This window comes from Macaca fascicularis, chromosome 6 (genome assembly GCF_037993035.2).
Source record: "Macaca fascicularis isolate 582-1 chromosome 6, T2T-MFA8v1.1".
Taxonomy (NCBI): domain Eukaryota; kingdom Metazoa; phylum Chordata; class Mammalia; order Primates; family Cercopithecidae; genus Macaca; species Macaca fascicularis.
This window is the reverse complement of record NC_088380.1, coordinates 136,082,617-136,110,418: the sequence shown is the minus strand read 5'-3', so window position 1 is coordinate 136,110,418 and position 27,802 is coordinate 136,082,617. Positions and strand designations below refer to the sequence as shown.

General features: G+C 33.4%; 1 protein-coding gene across 8 annotated transcripts in view; it reads right to left on the bottom strand.

Annotated features, from left to right (window-relative positions):
- ADAMTS19 (ADAM metallopeptidase with thrombospondin type 1 motif 19) overlaps positions 1 to 27,802 on the bottom strand; it is a 283,872-nt gene that overhangs the window by 183,079 nt on the left and 72,991 nt on the right. For 7 of the 8 annotated variants that reach the window (XM_015451847.3, XM_065546713.1, XM_065546712.1 and 4 more), the window contains 4 exons: positions 24,037 to 24,209; positions 22,639 to 22,722; positions 21,779 to 21,936; positions 6,384 to 6,427 (listed from right to left, as the gene is read on the bottom strand). In XM_015451847.3, the coding sequence (XP_015307333.2) occupies positions 6,384 to 6,427; positions 21,779 to 21,936; positions 22,639 to 22,722; positions 24,037 to 24,209 (459 nt within the window). Of the gene's footprint in view, positions 1 to 6,383; positions 6,428 to 21,778; positions 21,937 to 22,638; positions 22,723 to 23,979; positions 24,210 to 27,802 lie in introns of all 8 variants that reach the window. The other variant, XM_073995180.1, reaches the window with a different exon arrangement.

Here is a 27,802-nt window from a genome sequence, read left to right as displayed (position 1 = left end):
TAATGCTAAACTACCCTTGCATTTCTGGAATAAATCTGCAATAAAATAACCATACTTGGTTATTTAAAAAATGCATTCATTGTAAGATAATATCTGCTAATATTTAATTGACTTTCTTCATTTCTTTCCTAATAAAGAAGGGCTTATCATTTTTCTGTTTTACCCTATCCTCTTAGGATTTAGTAAGACATTTCTATAGTTTTAATCTCTCCATTTTCTATTTTCTAAAATAGTTTGTATAACATTAAAATGATCCATCTTTGGAACATAGAAATCATCTACAAAATCATCAGAGCCTGGTATTTTTGTAGGTAGATTTTATTTTATTTTTATTTTATTATAAGTTTTTTTGAGACAGGGCCTCACTGTTGCCCAGGCTGGAGTGCAGTTGTGCCATCTCAGCTCACTGTAACCTCCACCTCTGGATTCAAGCAATTCTTCTGCCTCAGCCTCCAAAGTAGCTGGGATTACAAGTGCGTGCCACCATGCCCAGCATTTTTTTTTTTTTTTTTTTTTTTTTTTTGTATATTTGTAGTAGGGATGGGGATTCACCATGTTGCCCGGGCTTGTTTCGAACTCCTGGCCTCAAAAAACCTGCCCACCTCAGCCTCCCAAAGAGCTGGGATTACAGGCAGGAGCCACTGTGCTCAGCCGTGGGTAGATTTTAAAGAACTGATTCAATTTATTTCATAGTTAAAAGAAGATACAGACTATTTTTTGTTGTCGTTATTTTGGCTAATCCCTCAGCTAGAAATGGTTAACTATAATTAATCATGTTTGTTAACAGAACCTGAGTTTGTTACTCCTTATAAATATTTTTATATCATGGTACCAATTACTACTTTTTATCTAATCTTTTTACCAGTTCTCAAAACTAACCATAGAAACAGAATTGTTGATACCACAGTTTAAAGACTTGAAATCATTACGTTTCTTTATTCTTTCTCTAAATGATGGAGGCAATATTACTTAGAAAGTGTACTGGTTTTCCATGGCTGCCTGTAAAAATTATTGCAAATTCAGTGGCTTAAGCTATCCAAATTTATTCTCTTGCAGTTTTCTAGGTTAGAAGTTTGACACAGACCTCACTGGCTAAAATCAAGTGTTGAAAAGGCTGTTTGTGTTCACTTCTGTAGGCTCCAGGGAAGATTCTATTTCCTTGTTTTTGCATGTTCTAGAAGCTGCTCACATTTCCTCACTAGTAACCTCATTCTTCAAACCATCCATGATGAGCTGAATCCTTTTCATACTGCATCTCTGTCTTTCTTTAGTAATCACGTCTCCCTCTGACTCAGAACTTTTCTGCCTCACTCTCCCACTTTTAAGAACTCTTGTGACAACATTGGGCCTACCATGATAATACAGGATAATCTCCCTATTTCAAGGTCAGTTGGCTGGCAGCCTTAATTCCATCTACTACCTTAATTCCTTGTTGCTTTGTAACCTAACATATTCATAAATTCCAGGGACTGGGGCAAATACGCTCTTAAGGACCATTATTCTGCCTACCACAAAAATTAAGGCAACTTCATAAGCAATAGCAGCAAAGAGATAGTTCCACTTGCATAATGAAATACACTTTATTTCCCTTAAAATTTAAATATACTACCATAGTTCATTCAATGTAAGATTTTAAAAACTTTAAACTATGACAACCCTGGTAAGCCATTCATTGCAAAATGAATCCTAATTTCAGGGATTTAAAAGGTAAACACACGCCTGTAATCCCAGCACTTTGGGAGGCCAAGGCGGGCGGATCACAAGGTCAGGAGATCCAGACCAGCCTGGCTAACATGGTGAAACCCTGTCTCTACTAAAAATACAAAAAATTAACCAGGCATGGTGGCAGGTGCCTGTAGTCCAGCTACTCGGGAGGCTGAGGCAGGCGAATGGCGTGAACTTGGGAGGTGGAGCTTGCAGTGAGCCAAGATCACGCAACTGCATTCCAACCTGGGCGACAGAGCAAGACTCCATCTCAGAAAAATCAAAAGAAAAAAAAAGATAAATGCACATGTTTTAAAATTGATATTTTAATGGATTAAAACATATAATACCATGTGTTTTCTTCCATGATCTACATACCTACCTACTGACCCACCAAACCATCTACATAACTAAATCAACAGGAAAAAAATGTGTAATTGAGAAGGTGGTAAAAATTATTTTTACTTTTTATCCCCTATGTAGCTTTTCAAATATAAGCTTAGTAAATAACTATAATTTATCAACGAAAACACTTACTTAACAATATTCCATAACATTAATATAGCCCAACTTATTTAAAATGCACAAACATTTTGACTCAGCAAATGAGCACAATATCCTATTGTTTTAAAGCTGAAATACTGGTAAATAAAATTATTTCAAAGTTTGTGTTTGTCATTTCCAATTTAATTCTGTATCTTCATCTGAAGACATTTTTTCTCACATTCAGTTTTCTAGTTGTATTTTTATCTATGGCATAAAAATGAATTATGTTATAAAAGAGAGGTGACAGTACAGTCAGAAGATCTGAGGTAGAGTCTAGCACTACCATTTACTATCAGTGATTCTGGGCAAATCTGTAACCTCTCCACGGGGAATAAGAGGATGTGATAGAAACTGGTGCAGATGAAATGCCAATTAACTAGCTGCTTTGCAACTGTCACAGTTTCACAACATTCTGTGAGACAGAAGATGTAGCCTCTATTTTAAAGGTGAGGAATCCAAGCTTTCAAGGTGTTAGTGTGCCCACATTCACATAGTTAATAAGTAGCATAGACTTGATTTAAATCTGGATATCTGACTTCAAAATCTATGATGTTTGTTTTTCAGGGCTTTCTTCATCTGTAAAATAATAATGATAACAAAACTAGAGAGTTCAGATTTCGATGGAATTAAATGAGACAATGTCCATGAAAATACTGTTTGCATTACAATGCAAAGCATAAATCTTACCATTGCTTTGAAAATACAAGCATTCCTCTCCATTTATAACTCACACTAATAATATACATTCAAATCCTCTAAGTGCTGTTCTTTCCTCTTACTATGCCTAGGAGAGTAGGGAGAAGCATCTTAAAGTCATCATTCAACCCTACATGATCCAAACTAATAAATACTAAATCCACTTCTTTCCTTTCTCTTTCTTCTCTCCATATTTTCATTATAGTATTAAAAGTAAAATGGCTGACTTCACATTGGTTATAGATAAAAGGGAAAAGAAGTATACAATGACTTAAAAGCATCTACCAAAAAATATATCCCTTTGGATTATATGAAGAGATTTTAAAATGTGTATGCATAAACCTTTTATTGATGTTAACCCTAAATCACTTCAGCTTTGTTTTACTAGAGATTGATAGCTATTAAGATGATTGATAAGCTATATACATGCTCATTTAATTTTTTTAAGAAGTCACAGAGCAGTTTACCAGCATTTTCTCTTAATAACAGTAGAGGTTATTAATATTGCCCCATATTTTTCTTGCCCTGTAAATGAAAATATGAACATCAGGGAAGATTTTTATGCCTTAGGCTACAAGGAATGTAAAAGTCTTAAACTGGCTTAGTAATAAGGATATACTGACTCACATATTCAGAAACCCAAACATTAGACCGGGCTCCAGGATTGGAGGATTCAACAATGTTATCCAAGAGAAAGATACTTTCCATCTCTTCATTCTGCAGTATGTGATGTCAGGTTCATCACAAGGATGGTTTCCTTCCTGATTACAGTGATAAGGGTTGCATCCTTCCTTATTTATATCCAGTGGAGGCATAAATGATCAAGCTCTAACCATCAAAAATGCTACCTTTTTCAGCTTCATGAGGCAAATATAGGGAACAGATCATATGTCTCCACTTGGGCAATGGCATGTGCTGACTGGCTTAGGCCTATGGTCCTGAAACAATCCCCATGATAGGCCCAGACAAATCATGACCCAACCCCCAGGGCTATCCTTTCCTAACATAGCATTGCAGCTACACAGTGGTAGATGCATGGATGATGAGGTGGCAATCACAGTGTCTATGTCTCACAAATGTCTTTATAAATCTTATTAATATAGTTGTCCCTTTGTATCCATGAGGGATTAGTTCCAAGACTCTTTGCAGATAACAAAATCCATGAAAGCTCAATTCCTTTTATATGATGGGGTGGTATTTGATTATAACCTATACACATCCTCTCCTATCATCTGAATCATCTCGAGATTACCTTTAATACCTAATATAATACTTAGCACTTACAAGGTAAGCGCTATGTAAATAGTGGTTATACTGCATTATTTTTAATTTGTATTTTTGTTATTGCTGCATTTTACTTCATATTTTTATTTAGACAAAATATTTTTGTACCACAAGTGGTTGGAGTCCATGATACAGAAGGCTGACTGTATATGACTCTATACATAGGCATAGGTAGTGTGACAAGAAGGTTTTCGTGGGGTTTGGGTAAAACAGATTACTTTGACTTGGTTGCTATAAGTTTTCATTTTATCTGTCTTGAAGAAATATTTCATATTTTCACTCTGCTCAAGACTACATAGGGAAAGATCCCATCTATATTTGGGCTAAAGGAAAAAAATCTGCCATAAGATACGAAGAGAGAACTAGGCTTTAGTGATGCCAGAGGTGCCGATGACAACCTAAGGAATCAGCAAAACAAAATTCAGGAAGGGCACTGGAATTTTCACACCCTATGCTATAATATTTTAAACTGATTTTTTTGAAGATCTTAATGAACAGGACAAATAGAGCCAAAGACTCAATAAATTGCTTTCCTGCCAAATCTTACATACTCTGATTATCAGAACACACTGAGGTACTCAATTACGCAAATGTGTTTTAAATTAGAAAATAAAATTTACATATACCATATCACAAATATACACACAATTTTGAATTAGCAGATTTAGCAAGATGTGAAATTCTGTTGTTATCAAAACAGAAATTGGTTCTTATTAGTAGCTGCTTACAGGCTATAAAGAGTCAGTTCGTGTGTATAGCTATGGAAGGTGTCACCTGAGTTGCTGATTTCTCACATGTACTCGAGCAAGGCAAGATGTGAGCTGTCCCTATTAAAGAAGGCTTTAATAATAATAAATGGGGGCAACATTGCTGCTTGCATGAAAGAAGAGGTTGTTATTTTGAGACAAGTTTTACTGGTAATCAAAAGCTTCCATGGTTAGGGTAACAAAAACTAGATACTAAGTTTTAATTTCTGGAGATTCAGACAGGAAAAGAAGAAAACTGGAGGGGAAGCAGGCAAGAGAGTCAACAGTAGGAAGATGGTCCCTACATCAATTCCACTTTTCCTTAGGTGCCCAGCTCTTTTTATGCTGACAGCTCCTTCTGAACCAAATATTCCCTTGATTCCATCATCATCCACTTTACATTATTATAACTACTTTCCATCGTAAGTTTTATGAATAATACATGTCAAAAATCCTTATATTATCCAAGATGTTAAACATATGAGGAGGTTGATGAAAAATTAGGTTAATGGAACTGGTTAGAATTATCTTTTAAAATACTAATATCCCTATGTTCTGTTTCTGCCCCCTTTTATTTATTGTTTATTTATTGTTTATTATTGTTCACTTTATAAAAAACAAATGACACAACAAAATGGTCAAGTTAAAATATTGCTCATCTTATAGAAATGAACCCTACACGATACGCCAAAATTAGATTACAACTCTTAAATGTACCTTACCAATAATATATTGTTACACACAGCTACATAACTTAAAATTAAATATATATATATAGAGAGAGAGATTGGGGTATCTTTGGATAGATACATTTATATTTATATGGATACATTTTAAAACATGAAAATATATGTGGCCATTCTCTCAAAATTAGAACAGTGGTTTCATGAATTCTGTTGGCTATATGGTTCTGTTTTAGGCACTTTAGATATCTAATACAAATGGTGAAAAATTTGCCACTTTACATAAGAAGAATCATACTGAATCAGCAGTTTATTTTGACACAGTCTGCAAAGATTTTTAAACACACATAAAAAACAATCTGTTATCCTGCAAATTAGTCAATCACAATGTCATTAATATATTTTGTCTTGGGTTATTAATAATAATAAAATTTTATCAAACTCATGTGTGTATCTCTGAGAAAATAACACAAAAAGACTGATTATAGCCTCAAAGCATCACTTAAAGATTATCTCCTACATATAGTTGATACATGTGTCTTTAAGCTATTTAATTAATAACTGAAGTGCTGACAAACGATTAAACATATAGGTAGAAAATATGTATGTCTGACATTTTGAAGTTATTCCTTTATAACCAGAACACAAATAATTTCATATACTTAAACAAGTGATGTGTTCAAGTTCTCCAGAACTCCAAAAGTGTGAGAATTTTTATACTTACCAACAGTATCACATGGTTCATCTTTGTGCACACAGAAATCTTTCCTAGAAAGAAAAATAGAAAACTGAAATAAAGATAAATTATTTTCTACAAACAAAACATCATGTGACTCATTTTTAATAGTTATATGAGTAATTGAAACACATCTGTTATCTCCAAGAATCTAATAAAATTGTGAATAAGATTTTTAATTCTAAGATATGGAAGATTAAATTTTATAGCACATTTGTACATGATATAATTAATCCTCAGACATTAGACAGTTCCCATATTATGGACAATATTTCAAAAGTAAGATCCCATCTTGTTTTGAATTTTACAGTATTCTATTCTTTTATTACAAAAAATAGTATCTGGTATTGGGACAAGGCTTTCCATTTGAAAAATTACTGGAAGACACCTACTTCATGTAACACAAAAATTATTTCCAGATAGAAGATTTAAATGTTAGAAATACAACTTAAAACAACATAATATTTTATGTCATAAGACTGGCAAAATTTTTAAAAGACTGATAATCATTTTATTAATGGTATAAGGAAATTATTATTTTACATAAATGGGATCTAACTATGTATAATATTTTATAATTTTTACTCTTTATCTGAAACTATATCCTAGCATTCCTAAGAATGCTTCACTTTTGTTATCAATTATTTAGGATTTCATAGAACATAATTTAATATATCTTAATAAAAGTTATGAGATTTGGAGGCAGAATATATGAAAGCAAAACTTTTAATCTACCTCTTACTAGCTACGTGAACTTAGGCAACTTATTTAGCCTTGTTGTGCCTCTGTCACCTCATCAAAAAGATAAAGATAGTAATAATATCTACCACCTAGGTTTATTCTTCAATTTAAATGATTTAACATACATAAAACCTTAAAAACCTAGGTCACTGTGCAAGGGGAATGAGTTAACACATATAAGGTATTTAAAACAATGCCACACACAAAGTAAGCTCTCAAAAGTTAGTTGTGATGTTTTGTTGGGGATTATTTTATTGCTGCTATTAGTGTATCATAATTTAAGCAACTTCTTAGCAATAAGCTTTTAGGTTCTATACAATTTTTACTATCACAAACAATATTACAATAGGTCTTTTGTGTGTACATAAATGAGAAAGTAAAATTATCTTTTAAAAAAAATTTCCTCTGTTTGTTACAGGATCTGAAAGCTGTATCTAAATGATAAAAAAAAAGACTTTTAAAATTAAAGCACAATACTTTTGCCTATTCACCAATGAAGTCTACGTTGATCTTGATAATGGTTAGCTTTCAGTTCACATCTTGCTTGGCTCATTAGCAGCATTTGTGATTTAATACATACATATATCTATATATGTGTATATATATGTGTGTGTATATGTGTGTTCGTAAATGTTCCTTGTATATTAGAAATGTATATTTTTTTTTGGAGTGCAGTTCCATCTAGCTCTTAAAAGCTCTGATATACAATTGTTACATAGAATAATCAATTCTGGATTGATTTTTACATGGTACCGAGAAAAGACTGTTAAAATTCCATTGTGGTTATAATTTTTTTGATGTTTCCCTGTGATTCTAATTTTTGCTTTATCTCAAAGTTTATTGTTTATTAAGTACTCAGTCTCTAAGTTTGTTTATTTTGAACTATTATTTTTATTATCATGTAAAATCCATATGTTTACTTTGCTAAGGTGGATTGTGTCTGATACTAACAAATATTAATATACAGTATTGCATTAGTATTTGCTTGTCCTATCGCTTTCATTTTGTTGTTAACATCCATTTTCTCTGAGTCTCTTATAAAGAGTACATAGCGAAAATTTTAAAAGCTAGTTATATAATATCTTTATAAATGAATTTAATCCTTTTCTATTTTCTTGTTGATATCTTTGGATTTCTATTATTTATGATTTCTATTTACCAAGTTCTATTTCTTTGTTCTTCTTTTTCTCTTTCTTCCTTTTATTTTTCACTCACTTTTTTTTGGCTACTTTGAAAGTAACATTAAATTGTGGTTGATGTGTGATTCCTTTTACATTTTAAAGTATGATATATGTGTTCTCTATGGCTGCTGTAAAAGTTCCATAAATTTGGTGGCTTAAAACAACACAAAACTTCAACTTACAGTCTGAAGGCCAGAAGTTTGAAACGGGCTTTACTGCACTAAAATCAATGTGTCAGCAGTATCATGTTCCCTCTGAAAGCTCTAGATGAGAATATGTTTCCTTGCCTTCACTAGCTTCCAGAGGCTACCCAGGTTTCTTGACTCAGGGCCTCCTTCTATTTTGAAGGCCAACAATTCCATCACCCTGCCCCCTGCTTCCATCATCATACGACCCTCTCTGACTCTCCTCTCTCTTTTCCTCACACCAGGATAATCTCACCACCTCAAGATCCTTAATATAATCACATCTGTACAGTCATTTCTTCCATACAGGATAACATATTTTCAGGTTCTGGAAATTAGAGCATAAACATCTTTGCAGGGAATGTTACTTTTCCTGCCTACCACATATCCTTACAATGTGTAAAGCTCTTCCTCCTGAAAAAAGCAAGAACATAACATTCTTTTAATCCAATCTCTCCCTTCAATTTTTCATGTGTTTTTAATCTGAAATTATGGTTCCATCTTGATTTTTCAAATCTGAAATTTGACAGTTGCTTTTAAAAACCATCAGGGTTTATGCAACAATTTGCCTTTTTATTAAGCAATTTTTTTTCTCAGTTATATCTTTTATCTTTACTTTCTAGACATCTCACTATTCTTTTTAAGTACATTCTTCAGTATCTCTTTCAATGAGGATCTATCTATGAATGGTAAACTTTCCTAGTTATTTTCTTTTGCTTTCATTTTTATTATTTAGCATTTATTCATAACTGAACAGTAACTGAGTTGTTATAAAGTCAACTTTATTGACTCTCAAACACTGAAGATACCATTTCATTTTATTCTAGCATTCATAAATATTGATTAGAAGTCTCTGATTACAGTTTTTGCCCTTTTTTCATGCATTGCTTTCTGCTTAATTTTTAACACTATTTCTGTCTTTATAATTCTACAGTCCCACGTAGATGAGTCAAGGTACTGATTTTGTTTTTATTTATCTTCTTTGGTACTTGGTATATTTTCAAGTTAAAGATCCATGAATACTTAAAAATTCTTGCCATTATCTATTTAGTTAATCCCTCTGACATTCCATTCTCTTTTCCTAGAACTTCTTTAGGAATATTATAGTTCTCATTCTGATGTCTGTAACGCTCAGGCACCTTTGTGTATTTCCATCTCTCAACCACTCTATGTAGCCTGCTGGGAGAATCCCTCAGATCTATCATCCAATCCACTAATGCTCTCTTCAGCTGGATCTAATATGCTTTTCAATTTAGAAATTGAAATTTTAAGTACCATATTCCATATTTCTTCCCGAGAACATTTATTTTCATCAATTTTCAGATAAACTGTTTTTCCCCAAAAAAACACCTTATTCTCATATTTTGAAATTTTTTATTGTTTTTAATTAGGTGGACATGCTGGTTTTATAATCCCTGTTAGTACTTTTTACAAATTATTATTCTTTAATATGCCTCTGGGTTCTTAAAATGGAATATGTTGTCACTGGTCATTTTGGAATTCTATTATGAACTCAGTCAGTGGGATGTTAATTGTGGTTCCCTCATGGTGTAAGTTGAGAGAGAGTCCCTTCAGAGCAGTTTTACATATACTTTCACTAAGTGCTTCAATTTTTGAATCAAATTCATGGTAATGAATACCCGGAGGAAGCATTTTTGTCCTAACCTGGGGTCATGGATGAGGCAGAATGTTTCCTTGTTCACAACCTGTGCTTGCTGGCAGAACTTTTAACAGTGCATACTTTTATTAAGGATCTAAGTATCTACAAATTCTAGTTGTGTGTAATCATTTCAGTTCCACTTCCCTACTTCGCACAGACTCATTAAAACATAAAAACCTAGATTTGTTTAGTTCAAAAAACTCCCTCAGGGAAGCTACCACATTACTTTAGATGCTTACTAAACTTCTTGCCAGAACTTGCTTTGTTTTTGGCTCATCTGTGCATGTAAAAGTATGCTTATTGTATTTTTTGCTATGGTTTATGGATCTTCATAATGGGAACATTTTCTGATTATCTAGACAGCCAGATTATCACATAATTAAAAGGACTGGACTTAATCTGTGACCTATCATATAGGAATGAAGTGTAGTAAAATAATACATTAGTTTATTGTTAGCATTAGGTCTAAATATATATAGAAACAAGCCATATATGCCTTATTTTATTATTACATTTTACATCATGCAGCTACTTTCACCAAATGCTTTAAAAGACTGCGGACCTGCCTCAATAAGATGTTCAGTTGATATTTAATAGTTTTTCAAAAATGTCTTTCAACAACTGGGGATTATTTTACTTATAAATTATTGTAAAAAATTAGTGATTACTACAAATTGTTATTTTCTTGCAAATGGTTGGAGATAGAAAAAAATAATTGTTGCTAGCCATGAGTATAAGATAGGGATGAAGTATATTAATATCAATATTATTAAAATTATTCTCTATTTCTCCTGACAAATTCTGAAGGAGATGGCTATATGAAACAAATATAGACTCAATTATGAGAGTAATGTGGAAAAGGCAGAGCTAAAATAGAGAAGATAAACAATAATCTTAAATAATATCTTTTCAATACAAGGCACAAATTGAACTTAATACAAACTTAATTCGTTTAAATCACACCCAAAATTTAGGAATACATTTACCATTCTCTAGTTATAAATAACAAAAATAATTCAAATATGATAGGTTATCACATGAATTGCTTCATGAAGTATAGTGGAAGATGTATTAGTCCTGTGGTTCTCTTAGCTGAGAACACTTCTCCAGTATTTCATTAGGACTCAAGCAAGGCAAAGACGCAGGCCCTCTTGCATGTTATCTCTTCTCTCTTTCCTCACTTAATTAACTCCACACTCAAATACCTGGCTTTAGTTTGTTTTAGTGACCATGCTTCCCCTACCTCTGTTTGCTTTTATAATGCATCGAGAGAAACCTTTGCTCTAAAGAGGGCCTGCTGCCCACTGCAAAACTCACTTCATTATACTGGAGAGGGAGTAGGTTATCCCTAAAACACAGTAGACATAATGTAATGTTACACTGTGCTGTCTACCAATTACGGTATATTTCCAGACAACAGAAATAGTATAACATGTTTTTACCAGTTTGTATAAATTTTAATGTTTTTCTCAAATATGCTATTATTTTTGTATTCTACTAAATCCAAAAACTAGTTAATCCAGGCTGGGTGCTTTGGCTCATGCCTGTAATTCCAGCACTTTGGGAGACCGAGGTGGGCGAATCACCTGAGGTAGGAAGTTCAAGATGAGCCTGACCAACATGGAGAATCCCTGTCTCTACTAAAAAAAAAAAATACAAAAAATTAGCCAGGCCTGGTGGCGCATCCCTGTAATCTCAGCTACTCGAGAGGCTCAGGCAGGAGAATCACTTGAACCCAGGAGGCAGAAGTTGTGGTGAGCCGAGATCATGCCATTGCACCCCAGCCTGGACAACGAGAGTGAAACTCCTTCTTAAACTGAAAACAAAAACAAAAACAAAAACAAAACCAAAACCCTAGTTAATCCATTCTTGATCATTTAAAGATGGCTGCCAGCACTTGGTACACTAATCTTAACTTTTTTTGTATACAGATGATATAATCCTATTAGGTTGCTTGCATACTCCTTAAAAGTCTACTGACCCAACTGAATGGATGTTGAAAAGTAGATGCATTTTTTGGTAAATTATTTAAGTAAATAGGAAAGAAAGCAAAGTAATTTTGATGAAGTAAATAATTTGATTGTCAGTATTGGGAGTTTTAATATTTATACCTTTTATTGTAAATATATATATCTTTCTGAAAATATGTACCAAAACTAGAAGGAAAACTCTAGATAAATGAGGGAAGATACATCCAAATTTTATCTCATAAAACATAACCACTATAGCTGCCCTACCCTAAACTTTTCCCATGGTAAACAGCATGCAACTACTTTTTCCAAGCAGTCATCATTCCCTTCAATATACAAGATACAAAACAGGAAACCTTGTAAGTCTGGGCAAGATAAGACTGCTCTCAATCAGAACATTTATTCCCAGAGTTATAAGGGAAGGTTTTTACAAAGCCAAATGGTTCCTTCATAGTACTGAGGTAAATCCTATCCTTCCCCAACTCTACTCCCTAGCATCTTTCCACTGGGAAATCACCTTCTATTGCATCATATTTTCTGATCAGTGTATTCTAGTCATCAGCTTCCAATCATAGGATTATCCCCCCACACTGAAACCCATGTTTTCAGAGGATGGAAAAGAGATAATATAGTAAAATATGAATGGCTCTGAATCATCAAAACTCAGTAGATGAGATGCCTAGAGCTTTCCTCTTTGCTATCTTTCCTGATGCCTGATTCTTCAGTTCTTCCTTTGATTCTGAAAATGTAGAATCAAAGTAAGCCAACTGTTTCTTCTGTTGCTCAACTTAGGCAAAGTTGGTCTCTGTGACTCAAAACAAATAATATCCTAATGATAAAGGAAAATAATTTCTCCTGGCAGCAAAACATATTCAGAGTCTCAATATAACTATAGATGGAGATGAATGGAAAGGTTTTCTAGCATTATTATTATAAATAAATGACAAAATATCATTTCTCTGCATAGGAAAGTATAGAGATCATTTACAAGAATACCATCCCTAGTGGTAGAAGTTGTATACTGCATAATTCTATGGACACATTTATTATACACAACATAAATGGCTTCCTCTACTGTTGTGTAGTGTACGGCCTATACAACTGAACACTGTGGGATACATTAAGTGTCTCTAATATGCCATGTACTAAATAAGGGGAAGGATACAACAGAGATAAATAAAATAGGCTTCTACTTGAAAGGCACAGAAGTGGATAAAACATATCACCTCTGTAATGTGATAAGGGTCCCAGGAGCAGTGAGCAAGAAGTCTGGGGAGTTATATTAAACACTGAATAATTCTATTCTTCAACTGCATTTGCCAGCAAACAAAAAGAGAAAGAAACACCTGAAACAGATGATACTGAATAAAATGGCAATGCAAAAAATTAAAGAACCACATAAAATCAAATCTTCACCTTAGGGTCAAGAATCACTAAGTGAAAAGTATATTCAGATGTAGGGGGAAAGAGATTTGGGGTGGTTTTTCTAAATATATAATACATCATATCATGATGCAAGAGGCTGCAACATGACTATTTGATTTATATAATGTGAAACATGGGACTTCATCTGTAATTAAACAACATGATAAAACTATGACAAATGCACTGCTTATTGTCAAGGGCATTTAGAATCCACCACACAGCCAATTTCTGTTCACTTAGCAAACAAATGAAAAAAGCACATTACAAAAAACAATCAAACAAACAAACTCTAGTTCTTTCATTCAGAAACGTTAGAAGTACCTCTCACTAAAACTGAAAAATAGCCAGCAGCATTATAAACCAAAGATCAGACTATAAGTCTTAATCTTCATTTCTCCAATAATCAACTTATTTGCAGAACACCAATGTATTCCTAATTCAAAATATTCAAATATTTATTTTATAAGATGGGGATAGAGATTATTTGCTGACTAGACCTTTGATCATGTGGATTCAAATTCTCTCATTTTTGGCTCATGTAGATTATGTGCGCCTGAAGTCTGCATCATAGAGTTTCATTATGTGAGTTTATAGAAATGATACTATTAGACTCTGGCAACTGGGAAAGCCAATAAATTCTGCCTAAGTTCTGATTTATGTTGAAAAAAATGAAATGTAGCCTTTAATTTCCAAGAACGAAGATGCAACTGAGAATAAGCCTCACTGTAGAGTTTAATAGTGCCTTGGGATATACCTATAAATGATTCATTCAAAAATTATTCTGTAATTTGTATTAAATCAAGTTATTTTTGCAATTTCTAGTTTTATTAAATTTTCTCTTACTTGCCAATGGCATTAGTTTGAAACTAACTTTCACATGTTTTATACGTAAACTAAAAGCATTTCTGTAAATAGGAAAGGCAAAGCTATCATTAATAAAATTGAATTTTAAAGAGTATTTCCAAAGGGCATAAAGATGTATGCCTTCTCCCTGATTTCAATGAGAAATGTGAAAATTGCCCTAAGAAATCACAGAGTTGAGAGCTAAGAGAACATGTTTTGTGTTTTTGTTACTATGAACCCAGAAGCATAACTAGGTCAGCTTTAAACTATTTACTTTATTGTACTGCACAGGACAATTTAACAAATATATGACCTCAGATAGGTTTGGATTTGTAGAAGCATTATGTATTTTAGCTGACACCGAACTTGATCCCTGAGCTAAAATTTCTTCCTACTAATGTACACACACAACCCCCAACATTTACTAGTTATCTACAATGAGCATTTACTAACAACTGAACCTGGTTCTGAGTTTAGTCTGTCAAATATGGATAAGAACATGCAATCCATGGAGATTAACATTTTTTCTTATGTTATTCTATTTTTCACAGTTTTCTTACAAAGCTAAATACCTGATCATCTTTACACTAACTAGAAAGGGATTTTTTTCCCTTACTACATGAAGCACTCATTTAATCTTTATTAACCAAATGGTACCAGGTAACTTAGGAATAAAATATTCCCTTTAGTGGGGTGATTTTTCACTATTATGGCACTGGAAACAGAAATATGGAGAAAGGGTGATCCTCCACAGAAGACTTGTCCCACAAGTGAGTAAAGGGAGAACAGTTTGCTAGTATTTGTCAGTATTTTATATATGTGTACCCTTTGACAGAGCAAGTACTTTTTAATCTACCCTAAATAAATACTATTATAGCACATGTTTACAACCACATATAACCATATTTATAGAACATTTTCTCTAACAGCAAAAAATTAGAAAGTTCTATAAACAGATAAGTAGTTGAATAAATCAGGATACTTTTATGCAATATATAGTATGTCAGCTCTCTGCCCCCACAAACGATGCAGACCAATAGGAGCGCATGAGTTTCCCATTGCTGCTATAACAGATTACCATAAACTTAGTGGCCTAAAACAACACAAATGTGTTATCTTGTCAGAAGTCAAGTACAGGTCTTACCGGGCCAAAATAAAAGTGCCATAGAGCTGCATTCCTTCTAGAGGCACCAGGGTATAATCTATGTCCTGGTCTTTTCCCGTTTCTAGACATTGCTCTCCTTCTTTGGCTTATGACCTGTTTTTGTCTCTTCAAAACTGGGTTTATAGCATCTTCCAGTCCTTCCCTGACTTTGAACTTCTGCCTCCTTCTTCCTTATTTTAGGACTCTTGTGATTACATTGAACCCACTCAAATATGCCAGGATAATCTGCCTATCTCAAGATCCTTAATTTAATAACATTTGCAAAGTCCCTTTGCCATGTAAGATGGCATATTCACTGGTTGTGGAGATTAGAAGATGGGTATTTGGGGAGGAGGAACATTATTCTGCCTTCCACAATAAATGACATAAAAATACTTGCCAGACATAATAGTAAAGTGAAAAAGCAAACAAATAGAGAAAACTGTGTAGAGCATGAAACAATGTTCTTTACATACACACCAACTCTTAACATTGATTACCTTAGGGTTGGAGAGCGGGAGTAGAAGTTGGTAAAAGTTAATTTACTACGTAAATGCTAAAGTGTTTCTTTTACATTAACCATAAGAATATGCTTATAATATGACAATATATTTAAAAGTTATATTTAAACTTTTGCCATGAGAATATGCATTACTTGAAAAATAAAACCATATTAGGCTACATTTTCAAGAAATATATATATATAAATAAGCAAATGTTTGAAACAGACTTTTAAGGGAAAATATGGATTATAAAACAGTATGTAAAATGACTTCAACAACATAGATAATGTTCTGTTTCCTAAGTGGAGGGGTAAACAGGCAGTTGTTAATTATATTATTCTTTATGCTTTTTGTATATATGAAACATATCACACTATGCTTTCTTCTTTTCCTTTTAGTAGAATTCCTGTGTTGCATAGCTAGGGAAAGCTAGCAACAAGGGAGACAATAATGAAGAGTGGTCAATGGTCAATTCAAGATGCTAGTCTTAAAGTTTTTCAACATTAAAAATGTTGGATGCAGAAAATTCTAAATCATTTTTTAGAGTTTTGAAAGAAAAAATGGCATTGGAAATAAGAAATAAAATTAATGCCACAATATATTTTGTTGGTGAGAAACAAAACTTGTATGTAGACTATGATCCCAATAATGTAAATCCATGTATTATATACATACATAGGAAATACAACTGATGAAATATACTTTAAAATGTTAACTATACTTTTCCTATGTAGTGGGCCTATAGGCTAATTTTTATCTTTATTCTTATACTTATCAATTTTCTGTAATAAATATATCGCATTTATAAGGGAAAATTATAAATCAGTAATCAAATTATGATTATCATCTTCTTTAGTCTCAGAAGCAATATTTCTCAAATCTACTACGGTTAAGAAGGAAGAAAGACTTGAACAATGCAGACGTTTAACCTAGACTCACCTCAAACCTTATAACCATAGGTCTCCTCCCCATCCATGCAAATCTTTCCATCCCTTCTCCCAACTTCAATTTACTACTCTTAACCAACTTTATTATAGTAAAACTTACAGAAAATACACACAAGTTAAATGAGAAGATAGGTGAATTTTGACAAATGTATAAACCGACATGTATTCAAAGCAATATATGCAATATTTCCACTACTACAGAAAGTTCCTTCTGCCTTTTTGCAGTCAGTTTTCCCAGCTTTAAAGCAGGCAACATTTGACACGACAGATGAATTTTGCCTATTCTCAAACTCTGTATAAGTGGAATCATCCTCTGATCAGTTTCTAATTTGGCTTTTTCACTCAGTATTTTTTTTTTTTTTTTTTTTTTGAGGTGGAGTCTCACTCTGTCACCCAGGCTGGATTGCAGTGGTACAATCTCGACTCACTGCAACCTCCGCCTCACAAGTTCAAGTGATTCTCCTGCCTCACCCTCCTGAGTAGCTGGGATTACAGGCATGAGCCACCATGCCTGCCTAACTTTTGTATTTTTGGTAGAGACAGTGTTTTACCATGTTGACCAGGCTGGTCTTTAACTCCTGACCTCAAGTGATCTGCCTGCCTGCCTCGGCCTTCTAAACTGCTGGGATTATAGGCGTGAGCCACCACACCCGGCCTCAGTATAATGTTATTAAAACTCATCCATCCATTTGGTTGCATTTATCAGTAGTTTGATGAAGAGTATTCAATTGTATGAACACACAATACATTCACCTGTAGATGTATATTTATTTATAATTTTTGGCAATTATGAAAATTATGAAAAAAATTATGAAAGCTTCTATAAATTCTTAAGTTCTTTTTTTTCTGTGAATGACATTTTTATTTTTCTTAAGTAAATATCTAGAAGCTGATGCGGGCTATATGGTAAGCAAATGTTTAACTTTATAAGAAACTACTCATTTTCCAACGTGGTTGAACCATTTTATAATCCCACCAACAACTGAAGAGTGTTCCATATCCTCACCATCATTGAGTATTTTTAATTTTTATAACTGAAGCCTTTCAAGTGGGTGTGAATTTCATTTGCATTTTCCTGGGAATTAATGATGTTGAGTATCTCTTTATATGCTTACTGGAGATTCATATTTCTTTCTTGTTATTTTTAAGAGGTTGACATATTTTTGTATTTGTATATGTGTGTATACACACATACATGTAAACATTCTGGATACAAGTTCTTTGTTAGTATATGTATGGCAATTATTTTCTCAAATTCACAAAAGATGTGAACGTCTTTTGAACAGGAAATGGTTTTCATTTTTAAAAATTCCAGACGATTGTTAGTATTTCTTGATTAGTACTTTTTTGTATCCTGTGTAAGAAACCATTGTCCTCCTCTTGTTCATGAAAATGTTCTTCTTCATTTTTTTACTACAATAGAGTTTTAGCTTTCATTTTTAATTCTATGATCCCTTTTGAATTAATTTTACACATGTTAAATGGGATTGATATTCATTTTTTTCACAGAGGTATCCAGATATTCCATTTGTACCATTTGATGTATTCTAATACCATCTGCTGAATAGATTATTTTTATAACTGAATTATGTTGGTAGCTTTATTAAAAATCAATTAACCATATATATGTGGGCTTATTTCTAGACCGTTTATTTTGCTTCATTGATTTGCATGACTTTGCCAAAACCATACTATCTTGATTTCCAAACTTTTAGAGTAAGTTTTGAAATCATATAGTGTAAGTCCATCCAATTTGTTCATATATATACATATATACATTTTCATTACTGTGACAGAATGGGAAGGTTTTGGGGTTTTTTTGTTTGTTTGTTTGAGACAGAGTCTTGTTCAGTTGCCCAGGGTGGAGTGCAGTAGCACAATCTTGGCTCACTGCAACTTTTGCCTCCTGGATTCAAGCAATTCTCATGGCTCAGCCTCCCAACTAGCTGGGACTACAGGCATGCACCACCATGCCCAGTTAATTTTTGTAATTTTAGTAGATACGAGGTTTTGTCACGTTGGCCAGGCTGGTCTTGAATCCCTGGCCTCAGGCCATCTGCCCACCTCAGCCACCCTAAGTGCTGGGATTACAGGTGTGAGCCACCGCACCTGGCCTCAATTTGTTCTTATTTTTCAAAACTGTTTTGATTCTTCTAGGTCCTCTGCCTTTACAAATTAGTACTGGAGTCAGCTTGTCAATTTCTACAAAACATGCCTGCAAAGGTTGTTTCCTTGGGAGTATATTGAATCTATAAATCAATTTGGAGAAAAGTGGCATTTAATAATATTTAGTATTCCAATGAATTAATCTTTATTTAGATATTTAATTTCTCGTAACAGTGCTGTGTAGTTCTCATTTTAGAGGTTTTACACATATTTTACTAAAATTGTTCTTAAGTATTTTATGGTTTTGGAAGTCACTATAATTTTTTTCCAATTGTTCACTTCCAGTATACATAAACATAATTGGTTTTTGAAAACTGATTTTACATGATGTAGCCTTGAAAATCCAGTTACAAATTCTAGCAAATTTTTGCTAGATTTCTTAAAATATTCTTTGTACCATTTCACATCATCTATGAATAAGAGACATTTTTCTTTATATTCCAAATATGTATGCTTTTCCTTTGTTTTTTTCTGCTTTACCACACTGGTTATGATCTTCAGTACAATATTGGATAGAAGTGGAAAGAGGAGACATCCTTACCTTGCTTTCAGTTGTAAGGAGAAAATGTTCAGTTTTCTCCTTTTGCTGTGGTATTAGTTATAGACATGTTTTTTCATAGATACCCTTTCAGAGATTAAGATAGTACCTCAAGAACTCAGTAAGCATTTTTGGTTAATAGGATTTCTTTAGTTTACTTTCTTTCAGTACATTAGAAATGTTGTTTCATTGTCTTTTGAGCTTACTGTTTTTTTGGATGTGAAGTAAGTCATTTATTTGAACATTGTTCCTCCTGTTTAATGTTTCCTCTGCTCCCCTCAATGCTCAGCCTGCTGGCTGACGGAAATTTTTCTGTTTTTCTTTGGTTTTCAGCAACTTTCCTATGATATGCCTAGGTCCATATTTGTTGCTTTTCATCAAATTTGCGGAATTTTTTGCCATTATGTCTTCAAATAATTTTTCTTACCCATTCTTACTCTCTTCTTCTGAGACTCCAATTACAACTGCATTCATCTGCTAAATCCAACATCTAGGCTATCTCAAGGTCAGTTCTATTGACTAATTTTTCATTGACCATGGGTCACATTTTCATGTTTCTTTGCTTGACTAATTTTTATTATACTCTGGACATTGTGAATGATATACTTTTAGAGAGACTTGCTATTCTGTTATCTTCCTCTGAAGAGTGCTTAAAACTGTTTTAAGAGGCAGTTCACAATTACTAGCTCATCATCCTGCACTTAGATAAATTTGACTTTATTTTTTGGTAGGGAAGATTTATCAAAAATCCAAGATGATACCAAAGCCTCTGTAAATTGGTGGTATTCAACCTCTAAGCTCTGTCTCCCCTAAGGCTAAAAATGATGATAAGGTATCACAAGATTGTTCCACTCTTGTGCTTTGAATTTGCTCATTCCTAGTATCTTTTTAAATTTGGAACTCCATAGCAGCAATCCTGTGGTAAATTTGGGGCAGTCTCCTCTATCTGTTTATATTCAGACCAGCCATTGCCAAGTTTTCATGTGTGGTCAGCACATGTACTTCATGGCACCTCTCCATGCCTAAGACTTTTATCTCTGGTGTCCTCAGCAGGATCACTGTGCTCTACCTAGATTCTACCCTGCTACGCTAGTTAAGAAATTTTTCCCAGGGAAAAAGCTGAGTTGACTGCAAGGTTTGCATAATAAATTCCCCTTCTTTCAGGAATTGCAGTCTTACACTGTTCATTCTCCAATGACTAAAAGCAGTGACTTCTTATTTTCCAATATTATGATTGCTTATTGCACAAGCTCAATATCAGTTATACCTACTTAGCTGAAAGTAGAAGTCCAATTGTGTTCTTGCCTAGAGATTTTTCAACTTTATGAATTATTTGCCTTTAGTATTAATTATAAGAAATTGCAATGATTTCAATGATTTCATTTCAGAAAATCGTATGTAATTACACTACTGTGCTTTCTGTGATGTGAAATGCTAACACTTTTGATGACTAAAATTAAATTGCTAGTTCACAATGAATTACTTATTTTTACCAACTTTAAGCAAGACAGACCAATTATGTATGATTATTAGACATATTAATCATATAGAGCATATTGTTGCTCATTATTTCACTTACATTTATTTACATATTATACTTAATGCTGTATTAAAAATATTTTTTAGTAGTACATTCACAATGTAGCTTATAATTAGTCAGAGACTTAATTGAAATTGTTTCTCACATGGAGCCAGAAAGGTTTTCAATTGCTGAATTTAACATATTAGGTTACTTTATATGGTGATGACTGAAAAACATACAGTCTAGATTCATAATTTTGAACTTACAACAAATTCACCATAGTTTTAGCTTATCATTAATGACTATGCCTTTGAGCTCAAAAATTTAGGGTAATTTTTTAGAATTAACTAACCAAATGTTTTGTCAATATGCCATCCAATATTTAGCTGTTTACAAATCTGTTATTATGAATTGAGGGAGATGACTAACACCATTATGCCAAAATCATTTTTGAAACATGAAATCTGAAATAAAAACATTATCTATTAAGGGATTAATGGGATTAACAGTGCAGTAATTGAATTAGGAATGCCATTTAATTGGCTTTGGAAAACTTACCTTGTTATAAGTATAGCTGCATCCACTGAAGTCATGTCTTCCCCCCAGCTTGTTGACATCTCCAAATGTATATCATTCTTTTTGCCAAATTCTTCATGTTGCCACTTACAAAAACTCTCTAGCATTTTTTCTCCATGATGCCCAATGTATAGATCTGGCTGCAAAATAACAGATTTCATCACAAGGCATATTATTCTTAGGTATATACAAAAACAAAACAAAACAAACAAACAAAAAACAAATAACAAAGGCACTCTTGAATTACTAAAGCAAACTGCTGACCATAACATTAATTAGAACCTGGAAGACATTCAGGTTTGATTTACTCTGAGCTTAAAAGCTTAAAGCGTTGTGAGGGTGTAATAACTACAAAATCTGTTTAATGGTATTCTGAAAAAGTAGAGAGGTTCAATTAAGAATGTGGAACTTTTAGACTAAAATAACTTGTTGTTTCTACAACTTAAGAACAAGATTTTCTAATGGAACAACATTTTCTAAAGTGCCAGTTAAGCTGCATGTCAAAATGGTGCCACACAATAGTTCCCATTTAAAATAAATAAAAAGTGTTAGAAGTACACATCTAAATAATAGAATAAAACTGTCATTTAAAATGACTTCTTAAAATTATACTTTGGAAAGTTAAGATTTGTTTTCAGGATTCTTGGAAACTAACAATATCCTATTTTTAAAATAAGATTGGGGCATTAACCAAAACTAAAGGCCAGTTTTATGTATACTTTAAGTGATTCAATGGATATTTCCAGATTTTTAAGTACATCCTTAACATTCCCTTTACTTAAAAGTTTCTGAACAAAATTTCTCACCCATTAAATTTAATTAAAAACTCAAGACTTTCTTACTGGAGTTTCATGGAGCAGAATAAGCTTTATCACACGAAGATTGACCTGCACACCCAGACTCTTGTGTTGGAAAAGGTTAAAAACCTAAAAACAAATAAAAATAAAAATAAAAATCCTAAAATTAAACAGAAAGTCGTCTTAATTTTTCTCAAGGCCCATACGTGGAGAAGTCTCAATTTATTTGAGGAAATCTTAAAAAAAAAAAAAAAAAAAAAAAAAAGCTTGCAAAGCAAAGTAATTTTTTGTTACGTCAAACCCATGCTTTCAGAGATATTTCTAGTTAGAAAAGACTGGTTGTTAGGCAGTGTTAATCTACCATATATCCCATTCTAGAGGAGCGCTCAGAAGGTAATGGAATATGGACAGAAATATCTAAAGTGTAAAAAAACACTCTGTTCCCCAGGAAAACAGCCAAATGATAGCAAAGATAGTAAAAAATGGGACTGTATTTATCATTACATCAGCCGTCCTTAAATGGTAATTGACTTATAAATGGACATTTGCCTTCAACATTTATTTCTCTTTATTCTCGTGTAAGAATCACTCTTCACTACAACCTTCTGATTCTTCCTTGAATGAGGTTTGCCCAACAGAGTATGAAATTAAATCAAAGGATCAATTTGGTAAAAAACATCCTTCACATGATAGATACTAGGATTTCTTTTTCTTTTTTTTTTTTTTTGGTAAAAGTTCCAAGGTAAGTAGGCAAATAATCCTTAAAGGAATATTACATGAAATCTAAGAGGCGACGAGATACTAGGATTTCTACAATCAGAAATCATCAACTCAAGTTAGTCACCTGTGATTTAGTTGGTTAAAATTTTAGCTCATCAACTAGAATCATATCTGACATTCATTTTACATACCTATATAATAGCTCAGTGGATTACCAACATTCATTTTTATATCACATCATAATTAACCTATGGTCCTTTTGTGGGGCCATGTATATAAACATATATTAAAATATTCATGATAATTTCACCAAATTTATGCCTCTATCAAAATATCTTATCTACCCCATAAATACATACATCTACTATGTACCAACAAAATAAACAAACAAATAAATAAATAAATGGGGCTAGAAATATTAAAAAAAAAAAAAAAAAGGAAAAGAACAGTACCAAAAAAAGAGAGAAAAGAGTAACATAGAAAGAGGTTTGCCACATCAAAATTAACAAGAAGGGTGTTTTCTTTTTTACGATATGTGAATTTTTATTTTGATATTGCTTTTGAGATGGATCAATTTTGTATACCTAAGTATTTTTTTAACTGATGACAATAAGAGAAAGGAATAGTAACGAGTTAATTTTAAAGAACTTCATTATAAATACTCACACGTCTTCCTTAGAGTTTTCTTGAAAAAATTCCAAGCGCACTTTAAAGTTTGCCTACCATATTTAAGATGGTTAGAATGAATCTCCTGGCTGCATCTGCTCCATGATAGGAAACCATTGCTGGGTCTGCAACCACTACAGTCTCTATGTTGTATTCTTGAGGTAATTTGTATGAGTATCGTTTCCCTCTTCCACTTTCTGCTATTTTTCTAGACCTAGGTCTTCCTTTATCTGCAACAGAGAATTGAAGTTTTCAATGCACCTTCATATTGGCAAAGTGAATAATATTAAACATATTTAATAATGAGCAAAATCAAATAAGTTCCCGACGCACATAAAATCTTAAAGGGCATTTGGCTTTGAAGTATGACTTTAGAATGAGGCAGACTGAATTTCTCCCACTTATTAGCTCTGCCATTTTAGCAAACTAACATCACCCAGTCAGCCTGAGTTTCCTTATCTGTAAAATGGATAATAATAACACCGACCTTCCAGAGTTGTTGCTGGCTTATAATAAGATCACATTCATTAGATTTCTAGCAAGGAGCTCCAATATAAACAAAATAACTCAATAAATAAAACACACTACAATCTTCTTTTTGACACCAATGGCAAAATAAAGGTCTAGTTGAAAGAAGTGCCTGAAGTGACTGCTCCACACATTCTAATTTCAGGCAGGTGCCCCTGATTACTAAATTACTATGCATGAATTACAAAGGATTCTGCTCCACTTTCCGTCAAGATCTTACAGAAGTTATAACTGCTGGGGAATATAGATTCCTCAAATGAAGCCAAATCAAAGCAGAAACCACAAACAAAAAACATGTATAGGTTTGCCTACATAAAAAGTAAGAACTTCCATTTATTAAAACATGTAACTATCACAGTGGAAGTCATGCCACCCTGTGAGAGGAGATAGTTCAATACTTTTCCAGAATAAAGAAATAAAGAGCTATTCTAAATTAATGACTGTCTAATTGAAAAATGGGCAGAACTTGAACAACCATTTCTCACAATAGGATATCTAAATGCCTAATTATCATGGGACAATGTCTAACATCACTGGTCTTCAAAGAAATACAAATTAAAACCAAAATACATTAAATAAATTAAAATCCCTGGAATAAGCTAAAATTAAAGACTCTGACTATATCAAGTGCTGACAAGACTGTGGGGACAAATAGAAGTGCCATATGCATACATACTGAGAGATTAAACTGGGATAAATACTTTGAAAACCTAGTTTGCAGTGTTTACTAAAGTTGAATATTTGCATACCCATTAATCAATGATCTAAAACATACAGCCATCAGAAATGCATACAAATCTCATGCACAAACTATTCAGAGTGGCACTATTTTTAAAATTCAAATAATCATCAATAGTATATGGATAAAGAAATGTTAGAATATTCATGTAATGGAATACTATATAGCAATGAAAAGGAACCAGCTGCTGTAACATGTGAAACTATGGAAGAACCTTACAAATAATGAGGTTCATCCACATAATACTGATGGAAAGAAGTCAAGTACAAAAGATTAGGTAGTATGATTCCATTTAAAGACACATCAAAACCTGGGAAGAAATGCTCTTAAAAACCAACTCAGTGAATATCTTAGGTTTGGAGAAATTAGAGCCCGGGCATGGCACAAGGGAGAGATCTGTGGTGTTGTCATTTTCTTTTCCTTCTTTTTTTTTTTTTCCTTCAAGTTCTGGGATACATGTGCAGAACGTGTAGGTCTGTTACATAGGTATACATGTGCTATAGCAGTCTGCTGGCTGCATAAATGTCTTCTTTTGAGAAGTGTCTCTTCGTACCTTTTGGCCACTTTTTGATGGGGTTGTTTTTTTGTTGTCGTTGTTGTTTTGTCTTGTAAATTTGTTCAAGTTCCTTGTAGATTCTGGATATTAGCCCTTAGTCAGATGTCTAGATTGCAAAAATTTTCTCCCAATCTGTTGGATGCCTGTTCACTCTTATGATAGTTTATTTTGCTATGCAGAAGCTCTTCAGTTTAATTAGATCCCATTTGTCGATTTTGGCTTTTGTTGCAATTGCTTTTGGTGTTTTAGTCATGAAGTCTTTGCCCATGCCTATGTCCTGAATGGTGTTGCCTAAGTTTTCTTCTAGGGTTTTTATGGTTTTGGGCTTTACATTTAAGTCTTTAATCTATCTCGAGTTAATTTTTGTATAAGGTGTATAAGGAAGGGGTCCAGTTTCTGTTTTCTGCATATGGCTAGTTTTCCCAGCACCATTTATTAAACAGGGAATACTTTCATCACTGATTGCTTTTGTCAGGTTTGTCGATGATCAGATGGTTGTAGATGTGTGGTATTTTTGAAGTCGCTGTTCTGTTCCATTTGTCTCTTTATCTGTTTTGGTACCAGTACCATGCTGTTTTGGTTACTGTAGCCTTGTAGTAGTTTGAAGTCAGGTAGTGTGATGCCTCCAGCTTTCTTCTTTTTGCTTGTCTTGGCTATACTGGCTATTTTTGGTTCCATATGAAACTTAAAGTAGTTTTTTTCTAATTCTGCAAAGAAAGTCAATGGAAGCTTGATAGGAATAGCATTGAATCTATAAATTACTTTAGGCAGTATGGCCATTTTCACAATATCAATTCTTCCCATCCATAAGCATGATTTTTTTCCCCATGTGTTTGTGTCCTCTCTTATTTCCTTGAGCAGTAGTTTGTAATTCTCCTAGAAGAGGTCCTTCATGTCCCTTATAAGCTGAATTCCTAGGTATTCTCTATAGTCTGATTCCAGTAGCTATTGGTTATGTTCACACTGGGAAAATTCAGCAGTTGAACATATTGTTTCTGCAATTTTCTGTATGCCCATGGTGCTTCAATAATAAATTTACAATTATAACAGTTTTATTGAGGGTAACTTACATGCCACATTATGCAGCCATTCACAAGTACAATTCAATCAAGTTTAAGAATTTTCTACAGTTGAAGAATAATCTCCATGGTATATTGTTAAATCAGCTATCACTTGCTCCTTTCCTTGCCGTTTATCATATTCTGTTGATGTCTCTAAGCTGCTATCATCTTTCCACAACTTGCACTGTTGACTGACACCTTTGTATTTCTTTACTATTTAATATAAATTCAGTGAAGTCTGTTCAAGAGTGAAGTGAAACACGTATACTCAATTAGTCATGATTCCCTGTATGTCTCTAACTTTGTTTTGAATTCAGGATATGTGTTCTCACAGTTCTAATCGATCTTTTTGGTTTCTGATAAGTTGAGTCTTATTCCAGGTGCCTTGGTTTTAGCTTGCCTATTCTATTCTATTCTATTCTATTCTATTCTATTCTATTCTATTCTATTCTATTCTATTCTATCCTATCCTATCCTACTAACCACATATCCTACCTTGCTTTGACCTCTAACATCTTTTCATGTTTACAGAATAATTTATCTCTTGGTTTATTTTTCTTTTCTTTTCTTTTTTTTTCTTTTTTTTCTTTTTTTTAAGATGGAGTCTCAGTCTGCCACGCAGGCTGGAGTGCAGTGTCGCGATCTTGGCTCACTTCAACCTCTGCCTCCTGGGTTCACGTGATTCTCCTGCCTCTGCCTCTTAAGTAGCTGGGATTACAGGCATGCACCACAATGCCTGGCTAATTTTTGCAGTTTTTGTAGAGACAGGGTTTTGCCATGTTGGCCAGTCTGGTCTTGAACTCCTGACCTCAGATGATCCACCTGCCTCGGCATCCCAAAGTGCTAGGATAACAGGTGTGAGCCACTGTTTCCAGCCTTATCTCTTGGATTCTTGACCTACTGTTTAATTTGTATTATGACTTCTATGCCCACCTGTCA